This window comes from Symsagittifera roscoffensis, chromosome 9, assembly GCF_963678635.1.
Source record: "Symsagittifera roscoffensis chromosome 9, txSymRosc1.1, whole genome shotgun sequence".
Classification (NCBI taxonomy): domain Eukaryota; kingdom Metazoa; phylum Xenacoelomorpha; order Acoela; family Convolutidae; genus Symsagittifera; species Symsagittifera roscoffensis.
The window spans coordinates 3,224,055-3,247,473 of NC_087070.1; the positions used below are offsets into that span (position 1 = coordinate 3,224,055).

Genomic DNA, 23,419 nt, shown 5'->3' on the forward strand with positions numbered 1-23,419 from the left:
TTTGAAATTCCGACCTATAGTAGGCTCTGGCTCTTCTTCCTCCAGTTCCAATTCGCTCGTTTCTCTCACTTCGTTGAGCTTCTTTATCATCAAATTTTCGGTGTGGGTAAGTCCTACCCCCACACCCCGGACAAAAATATTTATCGACGTCCCCGTCGATGTTGTCGGGTCTGAATTGTCCTGAGGAATGTCCAGTGGCCTGTCTGTTGCCGTCCATCCGAAAAGAGGGTCCTCTGTCTTCATGTAATTTGCTGCTGATACATCGACTTGCTGAATGCTTTGTCCTTAGCGGCTCTCGTCTTTGACATCACGCATCCACTCTAGAATCCTCAAGTTCGTGTTCTCCCTCCTCTCTATCTCACTCTGTTCGAGATCCGTTTCTACTTCTGGCGTCGAGTAATCATCCTGCGGATAATGACCACCATCGTCAATGACCTGCCATTCCTCTCCGGCTTCCAGTTCGCCTGCCTTCAGTAATTCCTCGCCCAAATTGTCTGGCTGTATCTTATCGATCAAGAAGTCATCCCCGTACCTGTTGTACCTCATGCCGGTGCGTTTACGATTGCCAGTCCTGGTTTCCGGTGGTGTTGGTCGATCCGGCTCCATCCACTTCGGCACCTCGTCTTGCTCCGGGTCGTTCCAGTCTTCTTCTACAAATGATCCTGCATCAGACCCCACTCCTATCTTTTCATTGTCGTCCAAACTCAAGTTCTCCTTACCATCATTTTTCTCTCTAGTGCCTTTCTCATTCACTTCACACGCTGGCTCTACCACCAGGTACTCAAGACCCTCCATGTCCTTCGGTATGCACCAATCCTCTGGGGACGGGACGTGAGGCTTCAGATTTTCATAATGTGCCGCTCGCCCAGTACTCAAGCGATAGAACCGTCCTTGTTGATGAACCTCCGTTATCATGAATGGTCCCCTCCACTTCTTGAGTAGTTTCTTTGTTCCCTTGGGCGGTATTACATTTTGGAAGACCCACACGTATTGGCCCACTTCATATGGCTTTGCTCTTAATATTTTTTCGTCGTATTTCCTGCGTTGCCTCATTTGCGCTTGCGCCGTGTTCCTCCTGCATAGCTCGTTCAACTCCTGTTGTCTTTTGATCGCTTCTTTCACGTATGCCTGAGGCGACGTCCTTTTCCCCTCGTATTCCGGGTAAAAGAATGTCAGAGGCATTGCTCTCTCCCTGCCCGTCAACATCATGAAAGGACTGATGCCCGTAGTTGAGTGCTGTGTACTGTTGTAGGCTCCTACTACCTGTGGCAGGTATTTGTCCCAGTCCGTCATGTATCTTGAGCAGTACACCCTTAACATGTTGACCAGTGTCCTGTTTTGTCTCTCTACCAACCCATTGGTCTGCGGATGATAGGTCGTCGAGTGTGCTTGAGCAATGTGCGATCTCTTCATCAATTCTTTTGTCAAGTCCCCCACAAAAAAGCTTTGCCGTTGTCCGACTGGAAATTCATTGGAGAACCATACCGCGATATCCAATGCGTTATCAGATGATCACATGTCTCTTCGGCCGAGGCTGTCTGGCACGGAACCGCTTCCGCCAACTTTGTGAAGTGATCTATTATAACCAGTATCTGGTTGTATCCCGACTCTGTCATGCAGATTTTTTGATGGTCTATCTGCACCACTTCATTGAACTCCGAGCTCTCAACGGACTTGAGGGGAAACTTCATCTTCCTTGGGTCTTTTACCTGGAGACATGCCAGGCAGGCATTCACCCATCTCTCGCAAGCTTTTCTCATTCCTGGCCAATCAAATCTGTGAAGTATCCTTTGTTGTACTTTGTCTATCCTCTGGTGACCCATCTGGTCGTGTGATCTGAAAAGCACCTCTGTCTGGTACAATTGTGGTAGTATGATGAGGTTGTGTTTGTGTAATATCTTTTCCTCATCTCTCCTCTTGCACGCTACCACTCCATCAGCTGTGTGATAAAGTAAGTCTTTCTTTTCTTTGTAGAACTGGCTCAAGATCTTGTAGCTGTCTTCCTCAAGTTCCCCCTTCTCCTTGACCACCGACTGGATACATTTGGAGAGGTTACTTGTCATTTTGTCATTCTTCTGAACTCTTATTAGATCTGACAGCCTATATCTTGCCTTGACATGCTCCTTTAGCGCCATGATCTGTCCATTCATCTCACCAGGGTTGTGGATGTCATCACTCAGTTTCACGCATATCATCCTTTTCACGATTTTCATATCATCTTCTGGCACCAGATTCGTTCTGATGTTTGAGTTGCATGATAGTTCCCTGAATGGTTTCCTTGCGACCGCAATTTTCTCAAGTTCCTCACCACCTCGCATCTCCTGTATGTCCATGTTGTATGTTCCTGAAGATGGATCCGTCTGTAACTCCCTGTCGTGGTGCCTTGTCTTCTCTTCCGCCAGTATCATGCACAGACTGTCTTGGTTTTCGCTGCTCTCATCCGAGTCTTCATCCCATCCTTCACGCTCCCCGGACAATTTTCCTTCTCCGGTTCCTTCTTCCGTGAACCTGGAACACTCCCCGGACTCTTGACCTAGTCCCAGGTGTTCAGTATCTTCCTTGAACGTCACTTTCTTTTTCCTAACCTTGGTCTGCTCCAGAATGTCTTCGGGGATTTTGTCAACTAGTGACCGCACGACATCTTTGCTGTCAGTGACGCTTCCTCTTGATGAGTCAGTATCGTTCACTGTCTCTTTTCTCCGAAGTATAGTGAATTCCGGTTTCTCTTGACCTTTCTCCTGGATCACGGGCTTATCATCTGATAGTTTCTCGAGAAACCTCATTAAGTCATCATCTATCTGTGCAGTTCCTGCTTCCACCTGGTTAAGATCATAGCCTTTTGCCTTGAGCGTCTCCTTCACGATCTTCGACTTGAGTATAATCTCAATCGGAATCCTCTTGCTCTTCCTCAAGATGGTCTTCTCTGGAGGCTCTTTAGGCAATTCAGGATGATCTTCTATCGGTTTGCCTGACTTGTCCAGCCATCTCGTGAGTGGAAGACTGTCGTACGTTTCCGTGTCCATGAATGAGAAGCCATCTTTGATTTCAGGTCTGTCTGCTTCTCTTTGCTCTTGTCTCTCATAGAACTCCGTCTTCTTACTCAAGCTGTCGGCATTCTGATGTTTATCTCGCGTTCTATGCTCAATTATCATGTTGTATCCGTCCAGGCGAACTATCCACCTCCCAATGTAACTTTGGTCCATTGAGTACGTTTTCAGCCAGCTCAGTGCTCTGTTGTCGACTCGCAACTTGAATGGCTCACTGCCCAGGTATGCCCTGTATTTCTCGACAAAGGTAACCACCGCGAACATCTCAGCTTTCGGTGCTCCGTACTTCATTTCCGTGTCACTCAGGACTTTGCTCCCGTACGCTATTGGTCTCAAGACTGTCTTCCCATTCCATTCTTGTTCTTGGTGGAGAATCCCAGAAATCGCGACTACCGACGCATCCGTGTCCAGCACGTACATCCCTTTCTCAGTCGGCATACCCAGTACTGGTGCCTCACATAGCTCTTTCTTTATCCTCTGGAATGACTCTTCTGCTGCGTTGTTCCACGTGAATTTCTTGCCCTTGTGTCTCATTAATTGTTGCATCGGGTATACCTTGTCTGCATAGCCTTTGATGAACTCTCTATAATAGTTAGCGAAACCCAGGAAGCTCATCAACTGGTGCTCTGTCTTCGGTGATTTCCAGGTCAGGACTGCTTCCACGGCGTCCGTATCAGGTCTGATGCCGTGCTTGTCTACCATCCTGCCCAAGTATTTTATTGAGTCCTTGAGTATCTCGCACTTTGATGGTTTACACTTTAGCCCCGACCTCTTCATGCATGCAAACACTTCGTCTAGTCTCTCAATGTGGTCTTCCAGTGTTGGCGTCGCTATTACCACGTCATCCACGTAGCACATTACCAGGTTGCCATACTTCTTCGTTACGCCTATCAGCGCGTGTGCCATCAACCGCTGAAACGTGGCTGTGGCATTGCAAAGTCCAAACGGCATCCGTTTCCATTGAAACAGACCCAACTCGCAGGCAAACCCTGTCTTGTCCCTGTCCTGCTTCCTTAGTGGTACTTGCCAAAAGGCCGAGCCTAAATCAAGAGTCGTAAAAAATTTTGCATCACCTAACTTCGAGAGGCTCTCATCAATCCTAGGTATGGGATAGGCATCCTTCACCGTGACGGAGTTCAGGTATCGAAAGTCACAACAAAACCTCAACTGGTCGCCTTTCTTTTTGGCCATCACTACTCCACACGCCCACGGTGACTTGGATGGTTCTATCATGTCATACTCTAGTAACGTCTCGATCTCTTTTCTACACGCGTCCGATTTGTGTGGGGTCATGCGCCTCGCCCCCTCCCTGTGTGGTACCGCGTTTTCCTCAAGTTCTATTTCATGTTCAACGAAATTACAACACCCGATATCCGCCTTATGCCTCGAAAAAACTTCCTCGTTTTGCTCTAGTACGTCCTTGATGGCTTCGAGCTGTTCATCTTTCAGTTTGCCCTTCAAATGTTCAATCTCCGGCAGGACCGGTTTTTCATTTTGCATTTCATCTAGTGTGGGTCGCTCTGGAAAGTTCGAACAGCTCGAAAGACCATCATCCGTTTCTGACTTAAGTGATTTAATAAGACCTGAAGAATCTTTTATTTTCTGCAATCGTCTCAAGATACAAATTTTGTCCCTGTGATTGGGACAATCAACAACTTCATTTTGTTTTGAGTTCTCAATTGTTTCATATCGAGTTTTAACCGGTAAAGCATATCCCAGTTTCCTCCCTCTCTGTATCGTGATCGGTATATCAAGGGTATTCAACAAGACACTGACGCAGAGGCCGCTCTTCGTTATCGAAAATGATCTTCCTAAAACAGCAGCACTTTGACTATTAGGATTCGGAACTATGCACACTTGCTTGTTGTCACTTAGTTCATTGTATTTTTTCATCCTCAAACTTACGATTGCCGCTTCATTAGCTTTTAGCCTCACCCTCCTACTCAAGAATACCGGTGCTTTGTTTTCATTTGCCATTATTAAATTTACCGGTTTGATTGCGTACCTCCTATCCGGGTTCCGTATCCTGAACATTGCGTTATTTAGATCAATCGTTACGTCGAAATTCCTGATGAAGTCTCTGCCCAAAATGAATTGGTCAGATTCATCTAGGTTTTCTACCACGATAAAGCTCATCCACAGGTTACGTTCCCCCAAATTGAGGGCTATTATCGGCGTCCTGCCCAGCACCCGAAGGGCCCCTTTGTTTGCAGCCGACAGCCGTATTCTCGAGTCTATCAAGTCACCTTTGTCAAAACCCATCCTCTCCCAAGTTTCGATTGGTATGACGCTCAAGACTGCTCCCGTGTCAAGCAACCTACGCAACTGAGTCTTTTTGCCACTTATATCCAGCACGTGCCCTGTCACATCTGCCTCCGTCCCGATGTGCATTGCATCTTCTTCAAGCATGGCGCAGTGTCCAATCGATCTCACTTTCAATTCTTTTTTCCCTACGTAGATTTGTCCAATTAGGTCTTCGTCACATGTTATCATCGTCTTGGTATAGATGTTAATCCCATCTATATTTAGCATCACCTCGTGTGGACCATAAGCTTCAGTATATCTGCTATCAACACGTACCGACTTGCTGCCCCCTCTCATGAGTAGTGCTCTCAAGGCTCTAGAAGTCGTTTGTGGGCTTATACAGCTCAAGTAATCTGCGTACACGTCAATGTGCATTATCGTCTGGTCGCTCGGTTCGCTCAAGTTTCTGGTTACCTCGTGGCCGCCCACTGTGATTATCGACATTATTCTAGCCCCAATTTTCGATATGCCGAATGGCTTTCCCGTCACCATTTTTACAGTGTTACAATTCCCCGTCTTTGTTGAGCCCGGTACAGCCTCTGGTGTTTGGTTCGATCCGGTTAATGCTTCGTTGAAATTCTGTCTTTCGATCTCCAGCTTTAGTCGTTGCTCTATTTCTTTCGCAGCCAGATCCTGTTTTACTTTGGCAATTGCTTCCGTCGCCGCTTTCTCATAGTTTATCTCTAGCGAGTTCCCAGCCGCGGACTCTATCGCACCATTAACATGTGTTACAGCTTTCACTGTTTTCGTCGGCAATTCCGTGCTTGGTGCTCCTAAGTTCCTAGATTCAAATTCGTTTTGTCTATTCCGCTGATTCTGCACTGCCGCTAATGCCAACTTATGTTTGGGGTGACTCTGGTCCTTGACCGCTTCCCAGAACAAGGGACAATCCATTCTGAAGTGCCCCTCCTGGTTACAGAAGAAGCATCTTGCGCCTATCTTGATGATTAAGCCACTATAGTACTCGTGTTCCTCCATCTGGCTCATGTCCTCCTCATCTGGTGCATATCCTAGACTCTTCATGCCTTGTTTGTATGTTGTGCAGTCAGCCCTGTGGTGATCCGCCGACCCGCAGTTCGCGCATGATCTGCGCTTGTCCATGTCATCTCTAGGCTTGTACCATGACGACCTCTGGGGTTGACTTCCCCCTTGCGTGTTCCTGTTTTCTGTATATGAGTATTTCTTGGGTTTCATCAGCATGTATTCCCTTGATTTCTGTCTCATTTCTTCTGGGGTTGGTGCGCTGTCTTTCGACAATGTGTAGTATGTTGCTAACATTGTCCTTAAGTCGTCACTTTTTACCCCATCAATGAACTTCGAGGCAATGCTAAAGTTCCTTCTGTTTGTCGACTCCTCTGGGTCACTCCTTCTTCTCAAGCTCTCGAGATCATCTAGGAACCGATCTATTGACTCGTCGTCCCTCTGCCTTCTCTTTTCAAATCGCATCATCGCTTGGTGACCCTTCATGCCTGACCCGAATCGATTCAGCAATATCTCGAAGATCTTGTCCGCGGTATCGCGTTCTTCTTCTTTCTTTGCAACCACGCATTTCAATGCCGTGCCTTCCAGGTTACTGAGTATGGCTGTGCATGCTTGCCTTTCATCATTTAAGTTATCTTGTTCTAGATGTAATCTCATCACTTCCACCCACGTGTCAATGCATCCATCTGAGTCGTCTTTGAATTCTTTTGGCTTCTTGAAAGTTTTCCTTGATTTTCCGTCTCTCCTATCGCTCGAGTTAGTGTTCCTCGTGGCGAAGGACTCTAGAGTCCTGTTCATCATCTCCCAAGTGCTTGCCCACGTCATGGCATCCGGACCTGCGTTGCTGCTAGCTGTTGAGTCCCCTGGACCACTCGTTGTGTTTGAATTCCCACTTTTCATGATTGTTTTATCAGCCGTTGGTGCTATGCTCACCGTATCCCGGGTTAAGGGCAACGGTGTCGATTGCCGTTTGCCCCTTTGTGGTTCCACAAAGTCAACTCTGGTGCCTTGCGTGCGATCCGCTGCCGGTCTTTCTTGTGAGGTAGAATTTCTCAAGATTGCATCCAATTTCGTCTGTATTGCACCTGAACTTTCGGCCTGATTCTTGCTCATTGTGTCCAGCCTCTTTTCCAGGCTACCTATTTGGCTGTTGACATCATCATATCGGTTTTTCAACTGTTGCAAATCTTTTTTGATGTTCCCTTCTTGTTCTTTATTGGTGGCTTCTACCTTATCTGTCATCTCCTTGAGTCTCTCGTCTGTTGCCTTAGCCAGGTTAAAATAACTATCCAGATACTCGTGTTTTATGTATCTTAATTCTTTTCTTATCACTTCTCTGTCCTCTTCGCTGTGCTTCAGCTTTTTGTCGATCTGATTCAGTTTTGCCATCAAGTCACCTAGCTCAAGAGTAGCCTCTTCATGGTCAGCCGTTGGTCTTTCTTCGGCCGTTGCTTCTGCTTTAGTTTGTTCCTCTCTCGGATTGGCTTCTGTCGTCTTCGTGCTCACTGTCCCAAATGTTCGTGCTCTTTCAGCTTTTGGTTCTTCAGTCACGTTCTCTTTCGTTTTTATTCCGACCATCATCGCCAACCATTCTGTAAAAGATGTCTTTTTTACTTGAGAGTCTTCTTTCACCGTTTCTTCGGTGTTGCCTATTGCATCTTCCACATCGTCTATTGGTGAGAACTCTATGGGTTTCGGGTTTGGTTCTTCTGCATTGGGCATTGGAGTTGACTCCGTCGTCTTTTTCTCCAGTTCATCTACGCTCTGGTCTGGTGTCTCTAGGTCGATTTCGATTGTAGGCTCCACCTCTTTTTCCCTCGCATCTTCTCGCGTCTTGCTCTCGGTGCCACTCCTCGTGCTGACCATGCTAACTGAAAAGTTATTTCTTGTTTTGCCTGGGCCCCTTGATGTTGTTCCACGCAGCGACGAGTTATATTTCGTGTTTGATCCACTTGACCTTTTTTCAAGCACCGGTACCCTACTCCGTTTCATTATTCCTATTTACAATTTCCCTTATTTACAATATTTTTATATACACAATTCTATTCTAAGAATAAAAAAAAAAATTTGTGGAAACAAATTCTTAAAAGAAAATATACAACGTGATAAAAACCTTGTTCCAGTTCTCTAAAATCTTCGAGTAACTTTCTTTATTCGTGGTCCCAACCGTACCGGGTTCCAATTAGTCTTGTTCTGTCTTAATTCTGTCTTAAAACAACTTGTTGTAATTTTACTTCAATTTTTATACTGTCCTAAGACTTCCAGTTACCGTCCCTACTCTTCTTCGTACCGTCCCAGGCTTCCTTTTACTGTCCCAAGACTGTTCGGTAATGTCCCAGTACTCCGTCAGTGTCCCAAGACCCCTGACCCAAAGCTAGTGTCCCAAGACTACTGTCCCAAGGCTAGTGTCCCAAGACTACTGTCCCAAGGCCAGTGTCCCAAGGCTAGTGTCCCAAGACTACTGTCCCAAGGCTAGTGTCCCAAGACTACTGTCCCAAGGCTAGTGTCCCAAGACTACTGTCCCAAGGCTAGTGTCCCAAGGCTAGTGTCCCAAGGCTAGTGTCCCAAGACTACTGTCCCAAGGCTAGTGTCCCAAGGCTAGTGTCCCAAGACTACTGTCCCAAGGCTAGTGTCCCAAGACTACTGTCCCAAGACTACTATCCCAAGGCTAGTGTCCCAAGACTACTGTCCCAAGACCACTGTCCCAAGACCCTTGTCCCAAGACCCCTGTCCCAAGACCGTTGTCCCAAGACCACTGTCCCAAGACCCTTGTCCCAAGACCACTGTCCCAAGACCACTGTCCCAAGACCACTGTCCCAAGACCACTGTCCCAAGACCACTGTCCCAAGACCCTGTCCCAAGACCACTGTCCCAAGACCCTGTCCCAAGACCACTGTCCCAAGACCCTGTCCCAAGACCACTGTCCCAAGACCACTGTCCCAAGACCCTGTCCCAAGACCACTGTCCCAAGACCACTGTCCCAAGACCACTGTTCCAAGACTGTATCAAGACTGTTCTGGTCCAACACTGTCCCTGGACTTCTTTGGCACTGTCCCAAGGCTGTTTGACAAGTGTCTGAGCGGTGGAACTTCTCTCTTTTTCGTTATGGGGACTTCTTGATTCACTGTGCCTTGTACCACCACTCAAGCTCTAGTAAAATTTTCCCAAAAACCCTCTCTTAAAAGCCAAATGCTGACCCCCCTTTTTTCTTTTTTCTTTTTAGTTACCTCTATTTCAATGTTCCAAGCAACTTGAGACCAAAACCTGTGCGCAGGTATCTTGTGATCACCTGTTCGTATAAAAACTAAACACAAATCCTCCCCAAAATGCAACAAAAAATCCAAGCCAGAAAAAGTAATAAAAACTGAAAAATGAGCCCACCTAAATTTCAAAGGTGACCAATGTCTACCTTTCGTCGAAAAAAAATGTCTGGTACCTAATTGCCACGCGTTTCCTTCCCCCCTGCTAGCGATCTTATGGGGTATCACAAAAACTGTCTATGTCCGTTCCCCCCTACCGAACCGACCAGGGTACCTACCTTAACCTAATTCCAATTTTGGATATCCGTTTCCTATGACCAACGCGTGTAAATGACTAATGTAAATAAATCAACGATGTCGACCAATTAGTTACTCTAATTTCTCCCCTTTTTACAATTTACAACCGCCAACCTCTAACTTAACCAGCCCCCCTTCTAACCTCCCCCCTTTTTAGCCCCCCTTCTTAAGCCTAAAATCACCTTAAGCGCCGGGTGCTAAACCTCTCAAGAGAAAACTGTAGACCTGTCTCCAGGCCTGCTCAAGTAAAAACGTTCCTCAAAACCGGGGGGTTTCGCTTATCCAATTTTACACTTATCTCCTATAATGTAATTTGGATTTTAACGATACCCGTTCTGCCCAACTTGCGAACTCGAGATTTGCCAAATCCTTCTTGGCTGCTTTCCCACTCGACTGGTCACCTGTTCCAGTCCAGTCTCCTAATGGTTCAGCTCAAGTGTTCCTGAACCACTTTCCCACTCGGCCGGTCACCTCTTCCAGTCGAGTCTCCTATTGGTTCAGCTCAAGTGCTCCTGAACCACTTTCCCACTCGGCTGGTCACCTCTTCCAGTCAAGTCTCCTTGTTGTCCAGCTAAGTTCCAAGCTATCTGAAAACCCTTGACAACGCCCCACACTCGGGCTCTTTATTAAGGTTACTGGGTTAAATTACTAGGTTGATCGAAACGATCGAACTTGTAAAAACAGTATGGGTATACTATTTAATTAATATAAAGGTTTGATCCAACTAATCTGGTGTCAAAGTCACTGTCTTTTTTCGTTTTATGGTTTTTGTTTCGCTTTTTGTCTTTTTGCTCGTCTTTTTGTCCCCCTAGTTGCCCCCCTTTACTCGGTTAGCTAAGCCTCGTTCGGAGAGCGTACCAGGAAGTTTTCTTGAGTTTTCTTAAAAAGCTATCACGGTACAACCGGAAGGTTTGAACGTTCCTGTCGAACCGTACCGCCGGTACTCTAGAATGGGCATTCAGCCCGAAGCTGTCTCAAGTGGGTTCGACTGCGTAGTCTTGATGTCGTAAACACCCAGGAGCGCCATAAAAACACTATGTAACATTCGTCTACTGCAGTCACACATGAGGCTTAAGAAAAACAGGCCCTATAACCATTGGCTCAAGAGTCAGGGACACTATCTCTTGTGTTTTTGTACCTCAAATCAGTCGGAGCCAATTCGGTTCGCTTGTGACATGAGACTACGACCCGTTACAGCTTAAAGGCTACTACTAAAATATCCCCCCACTCTAGAATTAGAAACGTCCCCATACTTAGGTCTCTAGATACCCAAAATACATGAACGCCATTAAAAACCGGGTCGGAACAATCCGTTAAGTTACTTTTTATTAGACAGTGGAACTTTGATCCATTTCAGATGGATCAACCTAAAACTCGCCTTACCTCAACATAACAATTATAAAACACACTCTAGAAATTTAAATTAGTACTCACATTGTAGCACGCTCAAGAACCAGGAAGTAAATAAGTCGGTGAGCAACTCAAGAATCAATAAAGTAACTAAAATGAGTTTAATGTTAGTCAGTTTTAATAACAAGAACAAGTTTTTACTCTAGACTGTAAGTTCTCGTGAACCATTGGGACACTCTAGCTGTCCACCTTTCCACCGAAGGTTCACTCTAGTCCAGTTTAGAATAATACTCCAATCACAACAATCCAGTTCGTGGGAATGCGCTCGTCTCTGTTTTAGATGGGACAGCTCTACTCTGGGTTTTGTTATTGCTACTGTGATTATTATTGCTACTGAAATTGCGAATAGCAATTTCCCACTGATTTTTCTAGCAACTTTCCCGCGATTTGCTTTGTGATTATTATTGCTACTGAAATTGCGAATAGCAATTTCCCACTGATTTTTCTAGCAACTTTCCCGCGATTGTCACTCGATCGTTCTGACTTCTCTTTTCTGATTTTCAGTTATCGCGAGAAAATTGTGCATGACAGGTTCCATTCGAAATTTTGAAAAATTAAATTTCACTCCAAAATTAAGTGTTTTTTGCTTCTCTCAAGGTCAAACTTCCAAATATGACCGACTGGCACATATGTTCAATTCATCTCAAATGGATTTAATATAGAACTGTCACCAAAAACATAGTAAAATAGGATATTCTAGCCGTGTCTTTAATAGCAATCACGTAGTCTGGGGATCCGAGACCCAGCTATGTGGTTGTATTCGCATGTAACGAAAACTGATAAAGGTCGTTTGATGGATGGCCTGAAAATCGTAACTTTTTACTTAGCCCGAAACCGAAACAGATAAGAAAATCAACTGGCTAGGTCGAGACGGTGAAAAACGAGTAGAATTTAGGCATATGACGCCAGCCAGTCGTCTATAGTTACTTTTTCTACGCTCCGTCACTGTGTAATACTTGGGCGAATGTTACAATCATCTCAGGAAAACAATAAGGCTCAGTCATCGCCAATATAGCAGAGGATGGAAAAAGCATCAATTATCGCCAGCTGGAAAACTCAATAATCATTCCTCTAATAAACCTCTAATTTCAAGGTAAATGATTCCAAGACAGAATTGACACCATTCAGTGAGCGTTGTGACCTTACTAGCACAAAAAACTGGGTTCCATACTCGATGATACTGCAGACATTACCCATCGAAACGGCTTAGCATATGCAACAATAAATAAGAAAAGACAAGTACGGAAAAACCCCTACATCAGTGTCACCAGCAAAGTTTCAATATACAATAAGTACGTGAAATCCATTCTTACATACAACTTTTCAACATGGTCTGCAAACAAAACCGTCAACGATAAAATTGATATTATCCACAGAAACATATGAGACTCATACTGAACTATAGATACCCAAAAACTATCTCAAACGACGTGTTATACATTGTGAGCAAGTCTCGTCCACTGTTCGAGTCCGTGACGAGAAGAAGACAGAAGCACCTGGACATATTTTGCGTCGAGAAACCGCTGCCAAAGACACCTACAAGCATATAATCACGCATCCCAAACGGGTCGGAGAGGTCAGAATTCTGCCAATATCTTTGAAACATTCCGATCCCAGTTCCACACCGATGACATTTCCACTCTCGAAGGGAGGTATCACTCAAGGACACTACAATTTAAGTGACATCTGGTAAATTGAATTGAATTGGAAACCTCTCACTATTTTGAACCTGTTGCGATCGAGACCCTTGGAGGTATAGGTGAAACCAGCTATAATTTTTTGAAAGAACTCTCCCCCCGCATTGATGCAAGAACTCAAGAACGCAGTTTTCTATTTTTAAGACAAAGGCTGGGCATCGCTGTGCAAACACACGTTTTTCATTATATGTCTTGACCACATTTTCATTTCTTAATTGAACTTTTGTTTAGTGCAGAAGCGGCGACTCCTGATTTTTTTGCGCTAAATGTTATCTACTTGGGAAAATTGATTAAATCAAAATTTAATACTCTTCTCACTTATTTTTTAGTAGAGAAACAACCAAGGTTTTGGCAAAGTCCAATTTTCGAAACGTAACCCGTATCGATTTTAATTGTAATTGATAATCTTTTATCATTATCAGTTCCATATCTAGAAAGTTTCAAGGATTTTGACTGGAATACATGATGAAGGTACTCCTGACTGTAACCTCGGTTACTATGATACTTTTGACCTTCTGATTACCTATAAACAAAGAAAGAAAATAGAAAATTTTCGAAATCATTTTTTGGCATCAGTTAGCAAATGATTTAGTATCGAGCACGTACCTCCAGCTTTAATTGGACCCCTAGTTGTTTTTTATCGAGACATGCGAAAATTTTGGTTCATCTAGTTTTTTTAACATTTAATTTTTTTCTACTCAATTGTTGCGTGTTTTTTCTACTCAATTTTCTCGTGTCGAGTTGCGTGTTCCTATTGAAGAAACGTAACCCGTATCGATTTAAATTGAAAAGGACTTCAACACTTGTCATCTTCTTTTATCATTATCACTTCGGGATCTAGAAAATTCCAAGGATTTTGACTGGAATACGTGATGAAGGTACTCCTGACTGTAACCTCGGTTGCTATGATACTTTTGACCTTCTGATTACTCTTGAAAATTTTATTTTTGTGTTTTATCGCAAGTGGTGCGAAGCTCCGCTTCGCCTTTAGGTAAAATAGCTCAACTTAGTAATTTTTTCGGATTCTTATGACTACAACTTCGTAATGTTGCCGAACAGCAATAAATTTGGCAGTCATAGATCTCAAAGTCAATCTCCTGCTGCTGCATCATCAGCTATCGTCATTGGACCGACAAGGTATGCCAACTCCCGAATAGCTGCTGGACGACCAGTTTCATCTCGGCTAGTTCCCTCGTCCACTCAAGAGGCCAATGTATGCTCAACCTACATCAAAATAGTTCGATTAGTTAAAATGAAATTAACTTAAAAGGTTTGCATTTTTCTAGGTCAGTTACGTCACAGTGCACTCTCTGAATGACATGTACGCGTCTGCATCAAATAAGATTCGCGATGGCAAGGTAATGCTTCATGTTTAATACCCTTGCGATGGCAACCGGGACTTTTTTTTCCTGTAAAGAACTGTAAAGAATGGTCGAAATGGTAATCATAATGATAACATCATATGTGTAGTGGTTGTATGTTAAATGTGGGCTTTGGGTGCCTGTTAAGTGTTCTTTTGAGATTGAGAGTATATTTTTGCTTTTGAGAGTAACATTTTTAATGGATTTTCGGTACTGGAGGCTTTTTCTCCGACTGTTTTTTGCTTTTAGTTTTCGTTGGTTTTACATAGGAGTGGTTCAATTCTTACATGAAGTTCTGGAAAAGTCTGAATTTACCTTTCAGAAGAAGCTGAATTTACCTAATGAAGAAGCTGAATGAGAAAAACTTTCAACATTTTGCAAAAAAATTCAAAATTTCATTTTTTTCGTTTTTTCATTTCGCTTAACAGTTTTGGTTTAAATCTTTATTTCTTTTGGTTATTCGATCGGCTGTATTATTGTTTTTTTTTGTGGGTACAGATTAATTGTTCCCATTGCTTTCTAGCCCTTATTGTTTGAAAAGGTAGCCATTTAATTTGAAATTGCTAAACGAATTTATCTGCTAATTTTTGAGAAAAATTATTAAATTTTTTTTTTGCATCTAATATTGCTTCCAGGCCTGTTCTTTTTTTAAAAAAAATCATTCAATTGCACAATTTTTTATCTTTTCCATTTTTTTTCTGACTCAGTGGGCGTTCACATAAGCGTTGTTGGCTTAGTGTTCGCTTGGCAAGTGATACTTGAATTTTGTTTGATGCTGGTTGTTGTTTTTCAATTGCTGTTCTGGAATTGAGTTTTTGATTTTTTTAAATATTTGTTTCGACTTTGGTTTCCGTCTCCTTTTCTATTCTCTAGCTTGCAATGCTATGCTTGCGTTGCATCGTAAAAGATACGAAGCTTAGCTCTGTATTTGACTTGGCATTGTGTTTGTCATGTTTTTCCTAAAATTGAACTCCATTCGAGACAGATGTATACGTATATTGATAGATGTAGTTGTCTTTACGCTTTCGATTAGCAAGCGTTATCAAATCAGAATGATTTAACCTTTTCGGGCTAACAACTAGTTAGTTAAAATCAGTTGAATCACTTGCTCAAAAATTCAAATTTAACTATTGGGTGGGTACTAGTTAATAGGCAGGTAGTTCAGGGGGGTTTTGAACTTTTTAAAATTTTCACAAAATCAGTTTTTTTTCGGCCCAACTGGTGTCTGCTCAAAGATTGTCGGCCTTTTTTTTCGCTTTGTAAGTTTTTTCAGTTGCTAACTTGATTTTAAAATGTATTGCTCGGCATGTTTGATTTTAAAATGTATTGCTCGGCAAGTCCTGCTCAATAAAAATAGGTATTATGAAAGTATGGGATTGGATCTTTTTTATTGAGACTCTTTGCAAAGTTTTGTCGCTTTTTGCAAAAATTTAATTTTTTTTTCTCAAAAACCTTTATACCGATTTTCACCATTCCCCTTTAACTTTAACTCCGATTTAACTTTTTTCACCATTCCTTTTTTTTAAAACTTTTTTCCTTCGTAAGTGGTGCGAAGCTCCACTTGGACTATCTGTGAAAATGTTCACATTTTTCCGGCTCGATCTTTTCGGCACTCATGAAAGATCTCCCCCACATCAACCAAGGGATCAATCTCTTCCAGCCGTGTATTAATTTTAAATAATTTTGTAAAATATATGCATTTTGAGCAAACGCGCAAATTATTTGACTCACTAAAGTTTTTATATTTAATTGCATTTGTGTGCTGTTAATCACCTAATTTAATGTTCCTACGTGATTTTTTTTGAAAATAAACTGTCCATTGATTCAACTTAGGCTATTTTGAAACTTAATTTCTGAAAATTCCGTGTTTTCTCCCCCCCCCCCCCCCCCTTAGCTAAATCATTGGAGGAGAAATCGTTTGCATGGTCCTTCTTTTCTCGTTTTCTGTCGGCTAGTTTGTCATGCTATGCTTGTGTTGTATTGGAAATAATGCGCAGATTGGCATCTGTATCAAAACTTGATTGTAATGCTTGAGCATGATTGGTGGAAGTTGTTCTCAAGAAAAAGATACTGGAAATCAACTTTAAACTGGAGATCGTTCCTAATATTCTGTTTCGGGCAGTTTAACAGAAAAATATCGCAAGCGTTCTAAAATAATCGAAATACAATAAACTACTATGTACGGCTTTTGTCAATTCGATTAAATTGGTTAATCAATTATGTCATGACATCTAAAATTTCCATTATTAAACACGATGAATTGAAAGGTTTAAAATAAGCCCTGAGTTGAAAATAAGTGGAAAATTAGTACTGAATTGAAAATAAGTGAAATAAGAGTACTGAATTGGAAATGAGTGAAATAAGAGCTGGATAAACGCAAACCGAAAAAAAATACAAGAGAAACCCATTGCAACGCTCTGACTTGTTATATTTGGTTAGATCGGTGCCAAAAACTGCGGCTGATTTTTCGATGGTATGTAGAGCTGTTTATTCATTCCTCGTAATATCTTTCGATCATTTTTTCTATGCTGAAAATATTTGATTTGGTACAATTGAGACTTATTGAGATCATCCAGCGTTGCTCTTCTATGGACTCGTTGTCTAGAACTAATATTATTAATTATTGTTATTCGGAAGTTACCAAAATGTTAACTTTCAGGTGTTCCAAAATCCACCGCATACGATTCCTGCACATTCGCCCAGCCCTCAATCGACAACACAAGCGAATTTCAATCGAGGTTACACATTTGTTGACAATCCTGGAAGCGGACCCAATATGCCACTGAGTTCTCAGAACGGAGTCAACCCGAGAAATGCGAAGTCAGGAGTTGCGAATAAAAACCGAGGCACACTTGAAAGAGTGAATTACATCCAGCAGCAACATAATTTTATTGAACAGAGCAGCGCGCAATCCAAGGGTTGGTATTTTGGTATTGATTCTTTGTCTTAACGGCTACTGTATGATGTAAATTATCATAATAAGGTATTATCCGCTCATGAAATCATTGTTCAAAAATTGCCTTGTGATTGAAGTAATGGTCATCTTTTACTTGTACCATCTCCCTTGCATGAACTTAGTCATTTCTTGGTAGAGGCGAATTGAACTTGGAAACGTCTGAAGTGTTAAATAGAGCGATTAATCCTCAAATGGCCGATATTCATGGTTTTCGAAATAACTTGTACAGAAATTTGAAATGGGCTTATTCTGGTTTCGTATGAATTGAGGTTTGTCTCAAGTACGAAATTCTTCAAAAGGTGGTATAATGGTGACTTCGTGCATCAGAAATTGTTGGTACAGAATTTTATTAAACTTCATCCGAAGTCAATTTCAGCTTTAAAGGCACTTATTTGTTTCTGAGTTCAAATGAGCTCAGGTAAGTCTAAAGTGCAAAATCATACAAATTTTTCTCAAAAGGCTAAGTTTTGTAGTCATCGGAAAATGTTTGAACAGTTTTTAGAAAAAGAATGATCTGACACGCTTATTGCTCCGACCACTGAAACTGAGAAAGAGTATTCTGGTTTCTGATGTTTTTTGAGGATGTGTTCTGATATAACATTTTTTTCATATAAAATCAGATGGCAGATAGTCAAGATAGTGAAGTTTTGAGTTCTCGAAGTGTTGATTCACAAGTCACGGTCTAAACATTCCTTATTGCGATAGCAAGTGTTTAGTTTTTTTTGGTGCCAAAAAATACTTATGGGTTTTTTGTCTGTTTTTTTTTCATGGTGGCGAAATTGTACGTTTGGAAAGTGCTTAAGCAATAGTATATCTGGATAGCTTGACAAATCCCAGCATTCAGATGAGGGCATTCTGATAAGCATTTAAGCTATTTAATGGAAGATATCACGTTCCATTGAATAACTTGTTTGCTATTCAGAATGCCCTCATCTGAGAGCTGGAATTTTTCAAGTTTTCAGATAAACCATTGCATAAGTGCTTTACAATTGTTGAACCTCGCCGCAATGGGAAAACGGACAAAGGTCATTGGTTCGGGTTAACAACTGTTCAACAGAATCACTGGAATTATTTAACATTTGGTTTTTATGAAATCAACATTTAGATGTTAATTCGGGTATGTGGCGAAGAGCTACGGCTCTTTTCTATAAAATTAAAGGTCATTGGTTCGAATACGGCCAGGATCTGTTTTTTTATGCAAGCGGAAAATGGTCTGTGCGTCAAACTATATTTGTCGGACTGCTGTCGGTCTGATTTTTTGTCTTAGTTGCCGCAGCACCAAATCGGCCTATAATTCAGGGATTTTATTTCATATATACGCTAGCGAGCAGCTAGTTTTTTTTAGTACGAACCTTCTTTTTTTCTAACCTAACTCGCAAACAAAAGTGTACTTTAAAAGTGTTCACTTGTGTGCCTTTTTGCTATAATCACGATCTGGAGCATTGGAATTTTTACAGCATCTGTTCTCGGCTTTATTTCTGGCTATTGTTTGATGACCTAGCGTCCGTGGCTGAGTGGTTAGTGCGTGAAATTCATAATTTCTAGGTCGCAGTAGGTGGTAGGCTCGAGTCCGAGACGTCGCGGTTTTTTTTTAAATAATTCGAATAATAATTTTCAGAACTCTAAAGCTGCTTTTTTTCGTGCTCTGGCTAGTGGTTGCGGAGCGCAGCATTGCCTCTATGTCAAAACAGTGCATTTTGGTTCTGGACAAGTAATTGAGTTCCAAGGTGTTTTGCCTTTTTGTTTTAGCTATTTTTCGATTATTTTTCATGTTGTTTAGTGGAAATCTTAGGAAGTTGTTTTCTTTATAAACTCAATGAGTGTCGGGACCTTTTTTGACTTTCTCTTTCGTGTCTGCTAATGTTTGTCGGTTTAGGCACCACAGAAAGTTTCGTCTTTTTTTAACATTTTGAAAGCTCTTTCTTAAATTTCTTCTGGTGCAGGTAATTTTGTTTCAGGATTTTTTTGCTATTTGTATAACTCTTTTGACCAAAAAAAACCAATTTTGCCAACTTTTGTTTTTAAAATGCTTGATTTGTAGTGAAGACTTTTTTTATAGGTCTTGCTGATTTTGTTTTTTTTTCAGGAAAAAGTCTTAAAATACTGATGCACTTAGGTATACATGCACTTTTTCAGTTTATCAAGTTAATCTGCTAAAAGTGACGTAAATAGCACTCTCCAAATACAAACTTGGAAATGGCGCAAAAATTCGTGAATGATACCTAGTCTCGAAAGTGGAATTTAAGTGTTAAATTTCCAGCGGAATAAAAATTTTATCTGTTGATCCAATTTTCTCAAGTTGGGTTAATGTTATAAAAAAGTGCCAATCATAAATTGCTCTAGAAATTCAAAGAGCTTAAAGAGCATCTATTTTTTTCTTTGAAAATTCGAAATTTGAGTTTCTTTTAACAAAAACAGTGTTTTTTGAAAGTGATGAATGTTGTGAAATCTGATATACGTCTTGCTGATTTTGTGTTTGTTTTTTTTTCAGGAAAAAGTCTTAGAATTGTTCTTGCTCTATTTTAAGATTTCGCGGTTTGACTGCTGATTCATTTTAATTTGCTCTACAAGTTCAAAGAGCTTTTATTTTCGAAATTCAAAAGTTGAAGTTTTTTGAAAAACCAGTCGTTTTTTTTTCAGTTCATTACTCTTTTCCAACTGTCAGTTTGCTATGTTTTTATGTTTACTTGCGTTCATTACTCTTTTCTAATCTTCGATTGGCAATGTTTTCATTTGCTGGTAATCATAGTCATTCATTTTTGTATTGCGAATGTTGCGAAACTCCGCTTCGCCTGTGTTTTGACTTAACGTTTCGAATTTACAAATTTCTATTGCGCAATTTTTTGACTGCTTTTGGGCTCTTAACTTGAGTGTTTCCTTCGAAATAACTCATTTTATCAACCACAAACAATATTTTAAACGATGTATCGCAAGTGGTGTACAAAAAAATCAGTAATAGTTATTGCTAGTTACTGGTCTAAATATTGTGCTATTTGTTGAGAGTGATCATACCAAATGAATCAAATTTTATCCGATAATAAACGTTTCAGTTCTGTCTGAAATCATTCTTTTATCACAAAAGGTGTCGGGATTTCTGATCGCGAAGATTATTTGAAACCACGTTTTTTTTTAAACTTTGTTTTCTCTTCATTCTATCGAAATATAACTAGTTCTAAAATATCAACAACTGTTAGTTTTAACACATTTTAATATCAGTTTTCACCTCTTTTTAAATTTCTTATTGTGCTGTTGTGACTATCGCTTTCAACGTACTCTGTGTCCGTCCCCTGCTACCATTCCTCCGTAGTCCATGGGTGCAATCACTGCGTCCTTTGTCTTTGTGGGGGGTCTGGACTTTTCGATGGCTCTCTTGGCCAGCATCATATCGTCCCTCAGAGTTTTGAGAGCGAGGGCGATTATCTCTGGTATAGAGTTTGCCTCAATAGCTAGCAAGTCTGAAATAAATTAAATGTGAAATTTGGTTATATTAACACATCTCTGGCAATGAAAGGCTGCAGATTTTTTTTCGGAAAATAGCCCCTGGTCTTTTGTAAAATGTCAGCTTCTGAAGTTTGATCGTGGGTTTTTGAAATGCGTTCACTGGGATTTTAAATGGCAAAAAGGATCTGAGGAACTAGCTACACAATAAATTATTTGGGAAAAGTTCGCATCATCATTGTAAATCACTGTGTCAAAAAAATCTCAATTTTTGATCTAAGGGTAATTGAGGGGGGGGGGGGGGGGGGAGGGGGGAGGGGGGGCAGTGAGTTGACCTAAGAAAAAGGTTATAAAATTTTCAGGAAGTCGTCCACACCTGGAGAATTTTATATCCGCTCCTAAATTTTATATCCGCTATTTCATCATTTTTTATCCATATATTTCCAAAGAAAGAAGCAATTCAACTTTATTCTTTTAAAAAGCTTCTTTCTGGAAAACTGAGATGAAAGAACTCACCTTACCTATGAACGTTGGAATAGTGCAAAACAGCAGGGTGTTGATAGGGAATTTGGGATTTCTGTAACCGCCCCCCTCACTTTTGTGAAAGGGGAGATTCGTATCTAGGTACAAAATTTGCATCTGCTTAAGCGTTGAATTTTTTCATGATGGGGGCGGTAATTAGGTAGCATAGGGGGGGGGTATGGGGGGGGGGCAGTGAGTTGACCTAAGAAAAATGTTATAAAATTTTCAGGAAGTCGTCCACACCTGGAGAATTTTATATCCGCTCCTGAATTCTATATCCGCTATTTCATCATTTTTTATCCATATATTTCCAAAGAAAGAAGCAATTCAACTTTATTCTTTTAAAAAGCTTCTTTCTGGAAAACTGAGATGAAAGAACTCACCTTACCTATGAACGTTGGAATAGTGCAAAACAGCAGGGTGTTGATAGGGAATTTGGGATTTCTGTAACCGCCCCCCTCACTTTTGTGAAAGGGGAGATTCGTATCTAGGTACAAAATTTGCATCTGCTTAAGCGTTGAATTTTTTCATGATGGGGGCGGTAATTAGGTAGCATGGGGGGGGGGGCAGTGAGTTGACCTAAGAAAAAGGTTATAAAATTTTCAGGAAGTCGTCCACACCTGGAGAATTTTATATCCGCTCCTGAATTTTATATCCGCTATTTCATCATTTTTTATCCATATATTTCCAAAGAAAGAAGCAATTCAACTTTATTCTTTTAAAAAGCTTCTTTCTGGAAAACTGAGATGAAAGAACTCACCTTACCTATGAACGTTGGAATAGTGCAAAACAGCAGGGTGTTGATAGGGAATTTGGGATTTCTGTAACCGCCCCCCTCACTTTTGTGAAAGGGGAGATTCGTATCTAGGTACAAAATTTGCATATGCTTAAGCGTTGAATTTTTTCATGATGGGGGCGGCAATTAGGTAGCATAGGGGTGGGGGGGGGTTTGAGGAAGATAGTTGAAGAGATCAGGAATATGTAGAGGGAAGCTCAATTGCAATTTACCTGGGTATACTTTGGCCGGCGCTGCATGTTCTTCACACATGGGAGCATGGGGATAGGGCAGCAGGAAGTTCAAGTTCGCATACACCACAATTGGAAGAGGCCTTGTGTTTTAATTAGGAGTTTGACACCGCTTTGGTATACTTTTACGGATATTTTTTGCATGGGTTTTTTGGGCAAGAAGGCTAGCATAGCAGATCAGTAATACCAACTGAATGTATTTATTGACAACAAATTTTTTTGTTTATTACGAATTTGGAGAGCTGTTCAAGTTCAATGCGTAATTTCTTACAGTAAACAATGTCTGACAGCATCAGTGACTCTTTTTGTAGAGTCATTTATGATCATATTGCGATCAAGGTATTCTGCTCAGTTTGTATAGAGGTACAGCCATTGCTTCACCAGCTGGTAACTTGAATCAGTTGAGTTCAAAACCAGTCTAAAAATTGAAGCTTTCTATCCAAAAAATGAGCTTTTTCAGCGGAAGCAAAATTTTTGTATAAATTGTCACGAGAAAAGAGTTTTACGTGAAATAAAAATGGGGAAAATCATGAAAGCGGGCCTAATTTATGGCGTCTTATGGCGCTCTCTCAAGTGACGTTTTTGTAAAAGAATTCCTCATTTTTAATTCTGTTCGTGTAATGACTTTACTTAGAAACATTTTATTATTATTCCAAAAATAGGAGAGTAGGATAGGAGTGTTAAGGGTGGTCCTGCTTTGAGCAGGCGGGGGGCTAATAAAAAATGAGGGGTGTCAAGAGTGGCAAGCCTAGCTTGGTCTCTGTAGAAGAAGGGTTTGTTCTGAGTCATGTGTGGCTGGTGCACTAGTCTGATGATGCTCTCATCCACCAGCTGACTGTGCTCCTCCTCTGTCATAGTGTCTATCGGGCCAATCAGGTCTTTCATCACCAAGTACGGAGTACACAGAGACAACACGTTGTTCTAAACACATACAAGGCTCTGTTTTCGAGTTGCCGACTCTTTTTTTTAAATTGAAATATAAGGTTATATATAAATTGTTCATACGATAATTTGCATGTTAGACTTGTTGCTCAAATCTGTTATCTTGTTGCACGTTTTATTGCAGCTAAGAAATCAAAAAATCACTTGAGGCGATAAATCTAAAACTTAAAAATCAATG

The 23,419-nt window shown here is 41.3% G+C and overlaps 2 protein-coding genes across 2 annotated transcripts in view; one reads left to right on the top strand and one right to left on the bottom strand.

Annotated features, from left to right (window-relative positions):
• The window catches only part of LOC134854022 (ras GTPase-activating protein-binding protein 2-like), a 64,160-nt gene extending 59,532 nt beyond the window's left edge, over positions 1 to 4,628 (bottom strand). The window contains exon 1 of the mRNA XM_063870085.1: positions 4,619 to 4,628. The gene's annotated coding sequence lies outside the window, so the exon portion shown is untranslated. The remainder of the gene's footprint in view (positions 1 to 4,618) is intronic.
• Positions 4,629 to 14,022: 9,394 nt separating this feature from the next.
• Positions 14,023 to 23,419, top strand: part of LOC134854450 (leucine-rich repeat-containing protein 49-like) — a gene marked incomplete at its 3' end in the record, with an annotated part of 54,296 nt that continues 44,899 nt past the window's right edge. Inside the window, exons 1-3 of the mRNA XM_063870704.1 lie at positions 14,023 to 14,209; positions 14,283 to 14,354; positions 17,017 to 17,275. Of these exons, the coding sequence (XP_063726774.1) occupies positions 14,042 to 14,209; positions 14,283 to 14,354; positions 17,017 to 17,275 (499 nt within the window). The remainder of the gene's footprint in view (positions 14,210 to 14,282; positions 14,355 to 17,016; positions 17,276 to 23,419) is intronic.